The sequence below is a fragment of the Myotis yumanensis genome, unplaced genomic scaffold, assembly GCF_028538775.1.
Source record: "Myotis yumanensis isolate MYYU_CA2020_CCGP unplaced genomic scaffold, mMyoYum1.0.hap1 SCAF_3, whole genome shotgun sequence".
Taxonomy (NCBI): Eukaryota; Metazoa; Chordata; class Mammalia; order Chiroptera; family Vespertilionidae; genus Myotis; species Myotis yumanensis.
The window spans coordinates 153,443,888-153,461,119 of NW_027223754.1; the positions used below are offsets into that span (position 1 = coordinate 153,443,888).

Consider the following 17,232-nt stretch of genomic DNA (forward strand, 5'->3'; position numbering starts at 1 on the left):
ACCAGGTTTCCACCTGTCTCCTTTCCCCCTCCGGCTCTCAAGTTTCCTTTCTCAGAGGTGTAGGCAGCATTCCTCTGAGAGCGGATTCCTCAACTGGCTTTTCCAGGCTGCCTGGCCCCACGTGACGCCCCCTAACACCTGTACCAGCTCAGCTCACAGCGCCCCCATCCCCACCGCCAGGTACAGACCCTGCCTGGCTCCCCCGCTCCCCCTTCCCTAGGAGGTCTCGATCCTAGGGCCAGCCTCGCTCGGGCCGGCAGGGGAGGGGCTGAGCTCCGGCCAAAGCAGCAGCTAGAGCCCTAGCAGCCTGATTATCACATGACTCGACGGCGGCGGTAGCCGTGGCAGCAGCGGCGCCGGCTCTGCGGGCTCGCCCGGTGGGCTCAGTTCCGCTCACGCAGGAGTGGAGCGCAGCGGGTCGGGGAGGGACCTGCGGAAGCTGCGGCCGCCCCGCCGCTCCCGGAGCGCGCGGCGTCTCTCCCAGCCCGGCCCGCCCGCTCCATGCCTCTCCGTTGCGGAAGTGTAGCGGGGGTAGGCGGCCGCACGGAGCGCGGGAGGCCCGGGCTCGGCCCCCTGCAGCACTAGCCCCCGGGAGCCTTGCGGCGCGTCCCGGCGGTCCCGCTGCCCGTGCGCCCGGCGCCCGCCGCAGCCTGCATGCTCCGCGCCCCCGCCGCCGCCTCCTGCTCGCACCGCTGCTGCCGGGCGCCGGAGTAATATGCTCACTCGAGTGAAATCTGCTGTGGCCAATTTCATGGGCGGCATCATGGCTGGCAGCTCGGGCTCCGAGCACAGCGGCGGAGGCTGCGGAGGCTCGGACCTGCCCCTGCGCTTCCCGTACGGGCGGCCGGAGTTCCTGGGGCTGTCTCAGGACGAGGTGGAGTGCAGCGCCGACCACATCGCCCGCCCCATCCTCATCCTCAAGGAGACCCGGCGGCTGCCCTGGGCTACTGGATACGCAGAGTGAGTGCCGCGACACCGGCGGGTCCCCCGCTCTCCTCACGGCCCTTCCCCGCACGGTTCCGAACCTCCTCTCTTCTTGTTCCTCAGCCCCCAGGGTTCTCTGGCTGCCGGCGTCAGGCCTCGCCGGGTACCTAGGCGGGGGTACCTGACCATTCCTGTCTTCTCCACGCCCCCTTCCCCCATCCCCAAGGACGCGGCGTCTCCAGCCCGGGTATGGGTGGTAGATGGGTAGGTGAAGCGCTGGACCGTGGGAAAGCGAAGGTTGGGCGGATCTGTGATTTCGGGGGCTGTGGCACTTGGGAATGCGTAGAACAGTTCTGCTGAAGTTTGAAACACAGCAGGGAAATCGGGTATCTGTGTTCTCCACCCCAGATCTTTGTGCCTCCAGGTGAACTGTGTGGGGTAGAGCCTGGAGGAGCGGTCCCTGCGCCAGGGGTGGGGGTGGGGGTGGGGGTGGTGTCCGAGCCCGGGAGGCGGCCACGTTTGCTTCCGAGGTTGCACGTTTCGGAAGGTCTCCGGTTCCTGACTTCAGCCTCATAGCTTATTCGCTTCTCCGTGGTTAGCAGGTAGTAAAACCCTGCGCGTTTGTTAAATGCTAATACAGTTCCCTCCAGCCCTTCGGGAGGGGAAAACTTATTCCAGGCTGTTTAATGACAGCATTTTGGTCATCAGCTTTGGCGATTAAACGAGCGTTTGCGTGATTTGCTATTTCAAGAACCGGTTGAGTTTTGTTGACGCCCTGGAGTGGAACAGGGCAAGGAGGGCGGGAGGGTTTTAATGGCTTCTGCCCCCGTCTACGGCTACTCCCTCATTGACTGTATTAATGACCATTTTATGAATGGTGGGAGAAGTACTGTTTCTCTCCCTGTTTAGCGTTATGGAACCGCGAAACTCCGGGGGCGGAATTTAAGAGCACTGAGTCGTGGGGTTAATGGTGACCTGGTGGTTGCAGAAATTGCACGTGAAATCCTGGCGCCTTGGCACACCTGCCCCTTCAGCTTTAACCGGGTCCGCTCTGTAATCTGGGCCCTCCCTCGCCCGTGCACAGCCTCGCCCGCTGATTGGTCCCCGATGAGCCAATCAGCTCTCCCGACGCCTGAGTGCTCTGATGCTGACCCTGTTCTGGTGGCCCGGATACCCCGGGCGGGCTGGGTTCCCGGCACTCCGGTTCCGGTGCGAGAGGTGGCCTGGAAGATGCTCTGCTTAGAATCTGGAATCCTCCCTCCACCACCCCCTCCCACCACCCACTTTCCACATATAACCGTTTCTCCATGGGCTGAAATAGAAAATGGGTATAAATGGGGATAGACGGCTACGGTGTGAGTGAGGAATCCGAAGTGAAACTGATGGGCGCTAAAACAAAAAATTAACACATTACAGCGGTTCTCAACCTGTGGGTCGGGACCCAGTTAGGGGTCGCCTAAGACCATCGGAAAACACATATATAATTACATATTGTTTTTGTGATTAATCACTATGTTTTAATTATGCTCAATTTGTAACAATGAAAATACATCGTGCATATCAGATATTTACATTACGATTCATAACAGTAGCAAAATTACAGTTATGAAGTAGCAACGAAAATAATTTTATGGTTGGGGGTCACCACCACATGAGGAACTGTATTAAAGGGTGAGGAAGATTGAGAACCACTGCAGGGTCAGCATGGAAGAGAACGTTGGGGGTGGGGACGCACAAAGTAGCTCTGTAACCTCCAGGAGAAAGCCAAAGCAAAAATAAACACCTATGTAAGGAGAGACGGAGAGGAGGGAAAAGTGCCTGCCAAAACATACCACTGTTTCTTGGCTGCAATGAGAAAGCATTGTTTAAAAGCTCATTTGGGCCCTTTGCAAGACAAAAGCAGCTTGAAGGCATACTCCTCCCTGCAATTGTGTAGGTGGGCCCTTGTGCCTGCCCCAAACCGGAAAGTGTGGGGCTGGGATGGCACTCCAGTGGGCTTTCCAGGGCAAGGGCACCTGTGGGGTGGGGGTGGAGAAAGGCAAGCAGGCACATGGTGAGAAAGTTATGAGAGGTGGGAAGGAAGCTGCTAAAACACGAAATGTGGAAGCCACTTAGGCACAAGAAAAGGAGTACCCCAGAGAAAGGGGGAGAACCCCACCAGTTTCAGAAGGTTTGGATCCTATGGCCGCACACCATGTGCCTAGGGCTGTAAAGAGGATAAGGGAATCTGAAATGAGATATGTAGGAGAGATTGTACTTCAAGGGCTCTGCCTCTTCCTAGCTGAGCTTCCGTTTCCTTATAAGACAGGACATGAGAGAGGTTCGATGTGAAGGTTAAGAAAGGCCATTGTAAAATGCTTCGTTTTAAAAATAGTACATGTTAATTCAAGCAAAGACCTGTATGTAAATGTAAGCCCTTCCTCACCCCCCAGGGGCAATGGTGATTCAGCATTTTGTGTGTGTGCCTTTTAAGCTTCTTTGGATGCACCTGTAAATATGTATCATTTCTTCTTTTTCCCCCAAACAGACCCATACTACGCACGTTATTCAGCAGCATTTTCTTAAAACACGGTGTCATTGATTTTATTCCAAGTCAGTGCATATAGAAGTTCCTCATTCTTTTAAAATGTATACATAGTACTAATAACAGCTAACAGTACTTGCTGTTTAGGGCTTGCATTCTTTCCAAGTTTGTGTCATATCATTTGATTCTCACAACAACCATCTAAGGCAGCTATTTTAAACCTTTTTCATCTCATGGCTCACATGAACTAATTATTAAAATTCTGCAGCACAACAGAAATATATTTTTTGCTAATCTGGCAAAGAAAATAGATATAATTTTGATTCATTCACACTGGATGGCTATTGTTGTGTTGGCTAGTGTCATTTAAATTTGACAATCTAGCCCTAACCGGTTTGGCTCAGTGGATAGAGCGTCAGCCTGTGAACTGGGAGGTCCCAGATTCGATCCCAGTCAAAGGCATGTACCTTGGTTGCAGGCACATTCCCAGTTGGGGTGTGCAGGAGGCAGCTGATCAATGTTTCTCTCTCATCAATGTTTCCAACTCTCTATCCCTCTCCCTTCCTCTCTGTAAAAAAAAAATAATAATAAAATGTATTAAAAAATAAAATAAATTTGACAATCTAAGGGGAAAAAGGTCAGTGTCTCTGACTAAATAGTCAGCTATTGCATGTTTTAAAAAATCTTGCCGCATACCAGTTGAAAATCGCTCTAAGGTGAGCACTAACAATTCCATTTTATAGATGAGGGTACAGAGGCATGGAATGGTTAAGTAACTTGCCCAGAGTCATGCCAGCTTAGCAGAACCTGTATTTGAACCCAAGCAACCTGACTCTGTAGCCCACAACAACAAACTACCTCCTTACAATGTATGAAATTGTGCTACATTCATCTGTACCCACGGTTAACCATTAACATTGTCTTGCCATCTCCCTCTGTCAGATGTTGTACTATACCACTTCCTCAAACCTTGAATTGTAGTTGATCTTCCTGCAAAATATATCTCAAATGACCAAAAATGGCTGAAATAGGGAAGGGGAGAAAGACAAAGACAAGTAGGAACTGGGGCTATGATTAAAGGCTGCTACCATTAAAATTGCCCCTTGCTACAGGATGTACTGGGAGGAGGAATTCTCTTCTCTTTGTTCTAGAACAGTGGTCAGCAAACTGCAGCTCAAGAGCCACATGCGGCTCTTTGGCCCCTTGAGTGTGGCTCTTCCACAAAATGCCAACTTCTGCGCATGGGCCACAAAGTTTCTATTGCACAAAATACCACTCTTCCACGTGGTAGTTTGTGGAAGAGCCACACTCAAGGGGCCAAAGAGCCACATGTGACTCACGAGCTGCAGTTTGCCGACCACTGTTCTAGAAGGTACTTGAGAAAGGATAGCATTGGTAGGAAGATTGCTCAGGGATAAGAGAGATGGCACTGAGTCAGGGCCTGAGTCAGAAGTGGTTTGCTTATCTTGCTAGAGCAGTGGTTCTCAACCTTGGCTGCCAAGGTTGAGAACCACTGTTCTAAAAGCTTCCAATTATGGCTGAAAAGTTAGCTGCTTGATTAAGGGCTACATGCTAGGTTTACAAGCACTGCAGTTACAGACAACATCCATACAGCTAAAATCTTTCCCAAAACTTGCATTCTAGTTTGGCTTTGAAATTCCTGACTTAGCCTGTTAGATCTGCTCAGAGTGAGCCCATTTGAAGCATCAGTCTGACCCAGAGACCCTTCCCAACAGCTACTTCCTTTCTCTCTCCATAAGTTTAAATACCATCCGGTGGTCCCTGTGCTTCAGGGACCTAGAAGTCAGTTCAATTTCTAGTTGGCTAGGAGCCCATTTTGACTGTTCTTCTTCTTGTCCTGTTTGTCCACCTTTCTCCTATTGATGGTCATTTGGACTTGTATATACAAGTGGATACCTGAAACTTACAGCAGTAGAGAATGCCAGAGAATGTGCAGTTCCCTGTATATGAAAGCAGCACATTCAGGTTTTTATCTGTGATAAATTTATTTGCTTGTACAGAAAGAATAATAATTATAGCATAATTTTACTTAGGTTATAGCTATAACTCTACAGATTTTTTTAGTACCTTTCTCATAGAAGTACCCTGTACATAGGTACAAAAAAGAAAAAGCTTAAGAGTTTCTATTAAATGTACATTACATAAGTTATTTGTGTGTCATTGACTTCAAAATTGTGAAATTTTGCCTGGCTGGTGTGGCTCAGCAGTTGAGCGTCGACGCAGGAACCAAGAGGTCTCCAGTTCCATTCCCTAGTCATTGGCACTAAATAGCAATTATCAATAAATCGCATTACTTGCCTGTGCAGTGGAGATGACAGAGAAACCACTATTTCTCTCTTGCTCCAAAGCTCATAAATCTCCTGGCGTTTCTTTTTCCCTTCTTACCTCCTCTAACACACCATCTCCTCCTACACCTCTTAGCAGAGCTCCTTTCTGAGAATTTCCTGTTTGACTTTTGCAACTGAAGAACCTCCAAGTTCTCCACTTCTTGTTGTGTACGGATACAAACGAAATGGGGGGGGGGGGGGGTGTCTCATTTAACAGAGCTCTCTACAGCACCTAAGTCTAAAGTTGTAGAACATATTTCTCTACCCTCTCTGGTACCTGCAGAAATTATTGATTTTCCTATTTTCAAGTAGGTGGCTAAGCTCTCCTCCATTTTTCAAATTTACTAGTATAATGAAGTCATCCCCTCTACAGTGTATCTCCTGGGCTATCCTTTTTCACAGGAAAATGCATCAGTTTCCTTCCACGACTAGTGATGCTTCAGGCAGAGGATTTAACCAGTCTGAGGGGTTGTGTTTATTCTGTGTTTCTTCCCCAGCTATGTAGACATCATTTCTGAGATTGCCTTACCACAAAGTGTTTGCTCATTATCATTACAACAATACCAATTAGTAATTTAAAACTGATACTAGAATTGTTTTATAAAAGTATATTATTGAAGGTAATTTTTTATTGAAATATAATTGATATATAACAGTTTCAGGCGTACAACGTAATGATTCAATATATGCATATATTGTGAAATAATCACCACAATAAATCTAGTTAACACTGAACATCCATAACATACAGAGTTACAAAGTATTCTTTCTTGTGATGAGTTTTTTTTTTAATCATATCTGAGCATTTATTCCAATACTGCCAGCAGAATGGGAGAGCAGCAAGCCATCCACAAAAATCTGCTCTCCAGCCCCCCATAAGCCAGCTGTTTATAGGGTAAGACAAAGATTACATTGGGGAAGTAGGGATTACAAGTTATGATTTACTCTTTTAAGATTTACTCTTAGCATTATTCAACTATGAAGTACAAGGTTATTAACTATAGTCACCATGCTATATAATATATCCCCAGATTTAGTGATTTTATAACTGGAAGTTTATACCTTTGACTACCTTCACCCATTTCCCCCTGTCCCCAGATCCCTCTTTCCCCTCAGCCACCAGTCTGTTTTCTGTATGAGTTCTGTTTTTTTCCATTTTAGTTCCATAAATGAGATGATACACATTTGTCTTTCTCTGTCTGACTTATTTCACTTAACATAATGCATTCAAGGCCCATCCATGTTGTTGCAAGTGGCAGGATTTCCTTATTTTTTATGGTTGAATAACATTCCATTTTATATAGATATATACATATGCATGTATAGTAGGTCCTCGGGTTACTTCAGCGATCAGTTCCTACGGCGACATAACGTGATTTTCGCCGTATATCGGAACCCACCTACATAAAGCACCTACATCACTCACATGGAGCACATACACAGCAGTAATGAAGTGAAACAGTAAAAAAATTTAAAAGAAAGACAACAATTCTTGACCTTTACTTGTGGTAAATAAATAATAAAAAACATAAAGCACATAGATACTATGTCTAAATGACAACTTTTTTTTTTTATAAATAAATGGGAGATGGCAACATAACCACGAAACGACGTACATCGAGTCCGACATAACCCGAGGACTGCCTGTATGTATGTATTATGTATGTGTGTATGTATGTATATGTAGATCTTTATCCATTTATCCATTGATGACATGGCTATTGTAAATAATGCTGCAATGAACATGGGGGTGCAGATATCTTTTTGAGTGAATGTTTGCCTTTCCTTTGGCTAAATACTTAGAAGTGGAATTGTTGGGTCATATGATAGTTCTATTTTTATTTTTTGAGGAATCTCCATACTGGTTTTCAAAGTGGGCTTGCATCAGTTTACATCCCACCAACAGTACACAAAGGTTCCCTTTTTCCACATCCTCATCCACACTCGTTGTCTTTTTGGTAATAGCCATTCTAACAGGTGTGAGATCATATCTCATTGTGGTTTTGATTTGCACTTTCCTGATGGTTAGTGATGTTGAGCACCTTTCCAAATACCTGTTGGCCGTCATTATGTCTTCTTTGGAGAAAATGTCTAGATCCTCTGCTCACTTTAAAAATCAGATTGCCTTATTCCTGTTGAATTATGTGTCCTTTTATATTTTGGATATTAAGCCCTTATGAGATATATGATTTGCAAATGTTTTCTTCCATTTGGCAGATTGCATTTTCAGTTTTTGATGGTTTCTTTTTTGTGTGCAGAAGCTTTTTAGTTTGATGTAGTCCCACTTGTTTGTTTTTGCTGCTGTTGCCTTTCCTTTGGTGTCAAATCCAAAATAACTCATCTTCAAGACTGATGTCAAGGAGCTTACCTTACCGCCTATATTTTCTTCTAGGAATTGTATGGCTTTGGGTCTTATGGTGAAGTCTTTGATCTATTTTTTTTTTTTTTTTAAAGGCTAGAAATTCTCCTTGGTCACTGCTTCAAACATACCCACAGATTTTTTAAAAAATATATTTTATTGATTTTTTACAGAGAGGAAGGGAGAGAGATAGAGAGTTAGAAACATCAATGAGAGAGAAACACCGATCAGCTGCCTCCTGCACATCTCCCACTGGGGATGTGCCCGCAACCCAGGTACATGCCCTTGACCAGAATCGAACCTGGGACCTTCCAGTCCGCAGGCCGAGGCTCTATCCACTGAGCCATACCGGTTTCGGCTCTTTGATCTATTTTGAGTTAATCTTTGTATATGGTGTAAGATAGTGGTCCAGTTTCATTCTTTTGCATGTGGCTGTTAAGTTTTCCCAACACCACTTATTGAAGACACTGATTTTCCCCGTAACATATTCTTGGCTTCTTTGTTGTAAATTAATAAACCCCATATGTGTGGGTTTATTTCTGGGCTCTCTATTCTGTTACATTGATCTATGTGCCTGTCTTTCTGCCAGTACAGTACTGTTTTGATTACTATAGTTTTGTGTATAACGGGAAATCAAGAAGCATGATGCCTCCAGCTTTGTTCTTCTTCCTTAAGATTGCTTTGGCTATTTGGGGTCTTTTGTATTTCTATATAAATTTTAGGATTGTTCATTTTATTTCTGAGAAAAATGTTATTAGAATTTTGATTGGAATGGCATGAAATCTATACAGGGTAGGTAAAAGTAGATATACAGTTGTTCATATGGAAAATAATACAATAATTAATAAATAATAATACAGGAATTAAATTATGTGTTTTGTGTACTAACAACTGTGAATATACTTTTGCTTCACTCCTATAAATCATTTTGGGTTGTACGGACATTTTAATATTATTTCAGTATATGAGCATGGACTATCTACCCATTTATGTCTTATAGTTTTCATGTACTGGTCTTTCCTCCGTGGTTAAATTTATTCATCGATATTCTTTTTGATGTAATTGTAAATAGGATTCTTTTTCTTAATTTCTCTTTCTGGTAGTTCATTATTAGTGTATAGAAACACAATTGACTTTTGTATATTGATTTTGTGCCCTGCAACTTTACTGAATTTTTTATTGCTAAAAAATTAGGGTTATGATATATGATATCATTTAATCTGCAAGTAATAACAGTTTTTACATCTGCATATCTGTGGGATGCTTTTCATTTCTTTCTCTTGCCTGATTGCTCTGGCTAGGACTTCCAGTATTATGCTGAATAACAGGGAGAGTTGGGCATCCTGTCTTGTTCCTGATCCTAGAGGAAAAGCTTTCATCTTTTCACCACTGAGTATGATGTTAGCTGTGGGCTTGTCATATATGGCCTTTATCATATTGAGTAAATTCGCTCTATACCTACGTTATTAGCATTTTTATCATTAATGGGTGTTGAATTCTGTCAAATGCTTTTTCTGCATCTATCAAGATGATTATATGATTTTTATCCTTCATTACTGTGGTATGTCACACTGATTGGATTGAACCATCCTTGAATCCTTGGGATAAATTCCACTGAATAATGGTGTATGATCCTTGTAATATATTGCTGAATTTGGTTAGCTAGTGTTTTGTTGAGTTTTTAATCTCTGTGAATCAGAAATGTTGGCCTGTAATTTTCTTTTCTTGAGCTGTCCTTGTATGGGTAAGGCTGGCTTTCTAAAATGAGTTTGGAAGTGTTTCCTTCTCAATTTGATGGAAGACTTTGAGAAGATAGGACAAATTATTTTTAAAGGGAGATATCTTTGATTCTAGATGCTTGGTAGAAATTAAAAATCAAGTGCCTTTATAGTTTTCTCTGATATGTCTACTTTGAACAGAGGATTGATATTTTCCCCCATTGATTTATGCTGTTTTCTGTCTGGTAATAAGCATCAATCATCTGATTTTAGTTCTCCTACTCAACTAGTGAAATCATTGCATTCCTACCATGTGTCAGGCATTGGTCCCAGGCTGGGTCCATAATATGGCATAGTCATCATCCTCAAGAAAATTTAGTGGCATAGTCTTTCTCCCTGTGGTGTCATTTTAAAATTAAATTGAAATGAAATCATGGACCATTGAGGTTAAGAGACCAGCACTGAGCGGGGGCAGGTGAGTGTGTGTGTATGTGTGTGTGTGTTTTGTTTCCAATGTCTTAATGCTTATGAGCAATTACAAATCTCAGTACGTGGAGCCTCCTTTAATCTACATTAGGGGAGCAAGCTGTTCTTTTCAGCAAGCATTGTGATTAGCTGCCAAGTGCTCTGTACCTGTATAAGGGTATGAGTAAAGAAAAAATTATTCTGACACTTGTTAAAATAGTAAGGAAGACTTTTGAGTACTATTGCAGTAGGGGAGAGAGATCAGACTCAACTCCAAACCCAGCAAAGACAGATGAGAATTTATTGCCAATGAGTAGAGTGAGGTCAGTGGATGGAAAATTACTTTGAGGAGACATCACAGGTAGGGGGATTTTTACTGACAGCGATAAAGAACTTATATATCAAAGGTAGAAGATAAGGCAATTGATTAGATATCAAGGATGATTAGATTTGACTGCTACTAGTAAGTCCTGACATAACAAATCTATTATCTACCATCACCAGCAGTAAAACTAGAAGTGTAGAGGCAAAAATGAGTTTTTCGTGTTTTGAAATGCTATGATATTGCTCCTATTTTCTAGTTTTTCACAAAGCCATAAAACCATGTATTTATCCGCCCCGGAGGATTCCCAAGGCCCTTTCCAATTTTAAACTCTGTGAGTTCCTGAGTTAAGGCTAAGGACCTGTTTCCTTCCAGGCTGAGTTTTTCCCCAGTAGAGCCTGCTGTCTCTTTATTTTGTGATTACAGTTTTGCATTATTTCCCCTAGCACTTAACTATGAAAATTTTCCAACATGCAGAAAAGTTGAAACCATTCTATACTCAGCACCTACTTGTCCATCATTTAGACTGTGCATGCACATTTTGCTGTATTCGCTGTATTGATGTCCAGCTATCAATACAGTTTTGTTATTTTTAAGCATATGTTTCTTTTAGTTCCATGGCTCTGATTTATTGTGTTATTTTCCACAGTAAATTAAAAATTGGGTTTGAGTAGCTTTGACATTCTCAGTTGAGAAAAGCACCAAACAATTGAGTCCTCACCCCAGATTTAACTTTTATAACATTGACACCTTGCAAATGCTCACTCATAACTCAGCATTCACATAACTGAGAGCTTTACATGGGGTCAAGTAGGAGAGTCAAAATGGATGACACATCTCTTTGCTATGCTCCTGTTTAATTAAGTCAGTAGGAAATTTGTTTAAAGCTTGAGTTACTCCTCAAGCATGGTAGCCAATCAGTTGAATACCACCCGAGGAGTCCTGGGTTTACTGGAGACTTCAGAATGTGTTGCCTGGAAAGTGCTTATGATGAACGAAGATGCCATTGTGCTGTGTTTTCCTTATTTCCAAGTGGACATTGTCCACTAGGAGCTTTAAGGAGATCAAAATACTTGCTTAATTGCTTTTTTTCTGGTGTGGTCAGATCAGATGGGTCTTCTGGAATGTGAATCCATAGTGTTTTCTTTGTTTCACTATTTCTGACTTAGTTTTCTCTAAATGGCTGTAAAATTTAAGGGCTTACCTGTATTTTCTCTCCTTGTGGACTTTATGCTTCCTCGTTTAATAAGAAAACTAGAGGCCCAGGGCACGGATTCGTGCACCAGTTGGGGGTCCCTCAGCCTGGACTTGCGCCCTCTTGCAATCTGGGACCCCTAGAGGGATGTAGCAGTGCTCGAAGTGACAGGCAGCCAGGGAGGAGCCAGAGCTGTGCTTGGCACTCGGCACTCAGCGCTCCTAACCACTCACTGCTTGCTCCTAACCACTCACTGCTTGCTCCTAACCACTCACTGCTCACTCCTTACCATTTGCTGCTTGCTCCTTAGTGCTGCAGCAGAGGCGGGAGAGGCTTCCACCACTGTTGCTAGGCTCGCCAGCCTTAGCCCAGCTTCTGGCTGAGCAGCCCTCCCACTGTGGAAGCACACTGACCACCAAGGGGCAGCACCTGCGTTGAGCGTCTGCCCCCTGGTGGTCAGTGCGTGTCATAGCGACTGGTCGTTCCATTGTAATGGTCGCTTAGGCTTTTATATATATAGATAGAGTTATACCAACAGTTTACATCTGTATGATTCCGGATGAGTATTAAAGCCCTGCCATGTACACTTAGATATAAGGATGTTTTATTCATGTTTAATTAAAGAGGAAAATAAGGTCCAGAAAGAACCTAAGTAACTTTAGAATCTCATGCAGTCCCGTGATTCTGGTGGTCATGACAGGCATTGAGCCTGACCATTCATGGTGTGAATTTATTCATTAATTAAAGCACATCATATCCCTATCAACAAAAGGTCACAGAGAGAGTGTAATTTTGTTACTTAAAGGAAACTAATCAGGCCTAATCTCCAGGTGGCTTTAAATTGGATAAGGGCATGTTAGCACACCAAGCTTTGTATAATAGGATTCATTTCAAAGCTTTTAAAAATATAATAGACCCCTGAACAACTTGGGTTTGAACTGTGCAGGTCCGCTTCTATGCAGATTTTTTTTCCCCCCAATAAATGCCTATGCTGTTTTTGATCTGTGATTGGGAGTCTGAGAATGCAGAGGGCTGACTGTATGGATTGATCGGTACCTTTGTACATAAGGTACTTGAACATCCATGGATTTTAGTATCCATAGGCGACAAGGGTATCCTGGAACCAATCCCCCACAAATACTAAGGGACAACTGGTAGAGTCAAATTTGAGGAGAGTCAAATATTATATGTGGTTTTCCAATCATACTGGGGTTGGTTCCCCAACCCCCACATTGTTCAAGGGTCAGTTGTAGTTCTATTGAGTATAATAGATTTTAATAATTATACTTAATTTTCTTAGTATATGTGCATTTCCTAAACATAACAGTCCAAATCTTGTTAAAATTACCATCTTTTCTTAACTTCAAAGTGCTTTTTTTCATATTTTAATGTTTTGGAACCCTGTAAGTCTCAGTACCAATCTATATTTTGTAGTGTTTTCCTAAAGTTAATAAATAGATCATGTGTTTTACTAGATAGCTACTTAGAAGTGAGGAAATATGCTTAGGAATTTCAGTAATGGGGCTCAAATTAAAAGACAGGTTTTATGAGAGAACCCCTTTTGGGAGTTCTGTTACCTAAGTTCTTACTTTACTTTTAAGCATAATCGTTTTACACGTTTTAAGGGAATTAAGTTAGTGAGCTTTGGAGGCCAATGAGGCTAGCAGGAACAGCGTAGCGTTCGTTTGCTGCTCTTCAGCACGCTGGGCTCTTGCAGAGCTTGCGTCATGGAGTGAGTGCATCAGTGACTTGCACAAGTCTGGCCTCGTGGAGTCTGGCTGGATTGGTGGTGTGATCAATCAGCACAGGGCTATGGGGCGGAGAGAGCATCAATTTGCCAAGCGGAGAGGACCAAAGGGGTTCATGTACTCTGCTGTCCTTTCAGGGAGTTCACAAGTAGACATTGAAGCTATTTAAAAAATGGTGCCTCTTTACCATGTCACCCTTTTTCATGTAATTACGGGGGGCGGGGGGGCGGACATCACAAGGGATAACTAGATTTTTTAAAAATAAAGATGCTATGGATTACTGAGTCACTGTATTTAGATAGTCCGCTATGGTGTACTAATAGTTATTCTATGCCTTTTTGAAAAGGTGAACATTGACAGATTATATTTAGAACACACAGCTGGCAAAAATAAAAGACAGAAAATAAATGTTTAGTAGGAAGCAAATGTTAAGTTACAGGGACTATGAATAGCCCATAAGAGAATGTGAGGGGAGTGAGCGAACCAAGCTGGTGTTATTACAGAAATAACTATTCAGAGGGTTATTTTCTTAAGATAAAAGGGAAAAGCTACAATATTTTGTCACAAATGAATAGCCTATAAGATTGAGCTCTAAAATATATGTTTGGGAAAAACGAGCAATTTGGTCAGCCTGTGAGGACAGCATTTGCTGAGAAGTGGGTTGAGAGAGCCAGATTAGGAGGGCCCCTGGCACCCTTCCCTGTGCTTATTCATAACAGGGCCAGGCTGCCCTGTTGTTACAACCAGGTGTCCAAGCTGGGCTGGTGATTCAGGGCAGCAGCAAATGAGAGGAAAAGAAGAATTGGCAACTCGAACTATAGCAGCTGGTGTTTATTTTTTAAAATATCTAGGTGCTCAGATGGGAATCGCATGGGCCCACAGTTGCAGCCCTGCCTCTCCTCCTCTCCCCGTGCCCCCAGGTCATCAGGTCAGTGCTGACAGAGGCCATCTGGCCGCACTGGCCCGTTCCCACCTCGAATACCACCTGAAGGCTTGCCTGCTGCCATGCCAGCCTCAGAGGCCCCACGGGTGCCATTGGTCTCCAGTGGAGCTGGGGAGTCCCTCCAGGCCTTGTTCCCAACCATGGACACTTTTCTTTGTAAATGTATTTATTTATTTAAAAACTAGGGGCCTGGTGTACTAAGATTCGTGCACAGGGGGTAGGTCCCTCAGCCCGACCTGCACCCTCTCCAATCTGGGAGCCCACAGGGGAGACCTCTCCAATCCAGGAGTTTCTGTCTGTCTTTGCAATCATATGAGTGAATTGTCTGAGACCCCAATCCAGTTTGGTTTGGTGCTCACAGAATAATAGAGGTCTTTTTTTTTTCCTTTGCTCCATTGGTGGAGATTTCCTAGAAGTTGCAGGATATCTTCCTTTTAATTTTTCCTCGACACTCTGACTTTACTTATGTCTTTCACCTTTGCTTTTCCTCCATTCCCCACCTGCAACAGTAATTTGCTCCAGGCTCACTTTGCTCTAGTGTCTAGGAGATCCCACCAGAACTATGATTCCCAGCATTCCTGGTGCTCCCCGCGCTCTGGGCTTCCGCTTCTGGTCCAGGGGCTGCCACCAGAACTATGATTCCCAGAATTCCTGGTGCTCCTTGCGCTCTTGGTTTTCGCTTCCGGTCCAGGGGCTGCAAAAATGAAAAGGACTGGGAACTTCAGCCTCCTGCAGACCGGGCTGATAGGACCGGACACTCCAGTGGCGTCCCCGGGACCCAGGCCACTCGGCACCTGCGCGGGTAGGCCCCAAGCGGCCGGGGGTGGGGGGGGCAGGAACACCCTCCACATTGCCAGGGCAATGTGGCAGGCGTCCCGCCCCCAGACCGCTCGGCGCATGCGCGTTGCCCACAGGCCTGCCATGGCAAGGCCGAGGGCGTTCCTGCCCTGCCCCCGGCTGCTTGGTGCCTCCACGCATGAGCGCTACCCACAGGCCCGCCATCTTTGTCGAGCTAATTTGCATACTCCTGATTGGCTTTGGGGGGCGGTGAGATGTTACGGTCAATTTACATATTTGTCTATTATTCGTGTAGATGTGTTTCTATTTTTTTTAGAAAGAGAGGAAGGGAGAGGGAGGGAGAGAGAGAAACATCAATTGGCTGCCTCCCATATTCACCCTGACCTGGGATTGAACCCAAAACCTGGGTATGTCCCTTGACTGGGAATCAAACCGGTGAACTTTCGGTGCACAGGATGATGCTTGACCAACTGAGCCACACCAGCCAGGGCACATTTATTTTTCTTGAATGGATCTCTTGTGAAAGATTATTAAGTTGCTTCCTTAAAAAAAAAAAAAATTGAACCAGACACACATTATCTGCTAGTTAGCAGGAAGGGTGGGTGTGGCGATATAACTAATCTTTCAGCCAATATCAAAGGATTAACCTTTGTTTCAGTAAACGTGTGCGTCCTTGTTGTCCCCAATCTATTTTCATTAGCTTTTTCCCCTTCAATATTTTAAATAGCTCAGGTCTCCTATTGCTTACCTTCCCAGAGCCTGGACCACAAGTTGAACCTCTGCCAATAGGCTTGGCTTTAGCACCGCCCCTCCCTCCCGCCCCCCCCCCCCCCCCCCCCCCCCCGGGTTTTCAGCCAGGTGTGCTCAGACTCCTGTCAGAATCATTCTGTTTGGGATTCGGATGTGTAACGCTTTCGTCGAGTGCATTATTTCAGAGTCCCCAGTGGCCTTTTCCTGTTGAAAAGCTCTGTTTTAATGGTTTTACTTTCTTGGCTCCCAAAGTGCTGCTAGTTGCCTGAGAGACCTGATGCTTGTCAGCTGCAAGTTTAATTAAACTCGTGCTGAGAATGTTCTTTTTCTAGCCGAGTTTTGGCTCTTGGGCAAAAGTTTATCTTTATATCAATCAGTGAAAAGAACTTTAATACATTTGCAGGTGTATACAAATTTATCAAGGTGGAGGAAGGCATTGATTAGTCAGGAACGTAGAATTATTATTACTTTTTTGTTAATCCTCACCCATACTAGAAATTAAAACTGGACATGTAAAAAAATGTTTATAAATTCATTTAAAAAGAAATATGTGAGCATTTTTAATGAAAAATAACCATATTGTCCAAAACAAAACCAATTTAGTGAGAAGAGTGGCATCACTTACAGATCTCTTCAGCGCCTAGTTAGTGGAAGACGGCTAGATTCTTACCTGCTTCCGTATTTACTCTGTGTCTCATCACACTCGTGTCTAAACTCCACTGCTTGGACCTTTTGTGTCCCTTGAAGGGGTCTTGGAGACCTCCAGGGGTTCCTAGATTATACTCTGAGAACTGCTGGTGCCGAGGATAAAGAGTTATTTAGCATCGTTTTTTATGTGTGTGTTTTTTAAACTGTATTCTACAGATAGAAAAACTTAGACCACTTTGCAAAACTTATGGTGGAATGTAGTGCTTTCACTTCCGAAGAATGTTTGCTGGTTCCGGTGGACACTTTCCCACACTCCCTGTGGTCTTTCTTCACATGTAGCGTTCTTCGTCTTCTCCAAAGTTTGGGCCGTTTAAGACTGTTTGACAATTGAGGGGGGTTAGTACTTTCCATCTTTAACAGATAATAATTTAAAAAATAGGTGTCAGAATTTGCTAGGGTCTCTAGGCTAAAGAACCAGTCTTTGAGCACT

The 17,232-nt window shown here is 44.0% G+C and overlaps 1 protein-coding gene across 1 annotated transcript in view; it reads left to right on the top strand.

Moving 5' to 3' along the window:
• Positions 1 to 415: 415 nt before the first annotated feature.
• The window catches only part of PPM1H (protein phosphatase, Mg2+/Mn2+ dependent 1H), a 237,704-nt gene continuing 220,887 nt past the window's right edge, over positions 416 to 17,232 (top strand). The window contains exon 1 of the mRNA XM_070409814.1: positions 416 to 960. Coding sequence (XP_070265915.1) covers positions 716 to 960 — 245 coding nt within the window. The 5' untranslated portion in view covers positions 416 to 715. The remainder of the gene's footprint in view (positions 961 to 17,232) is intronic.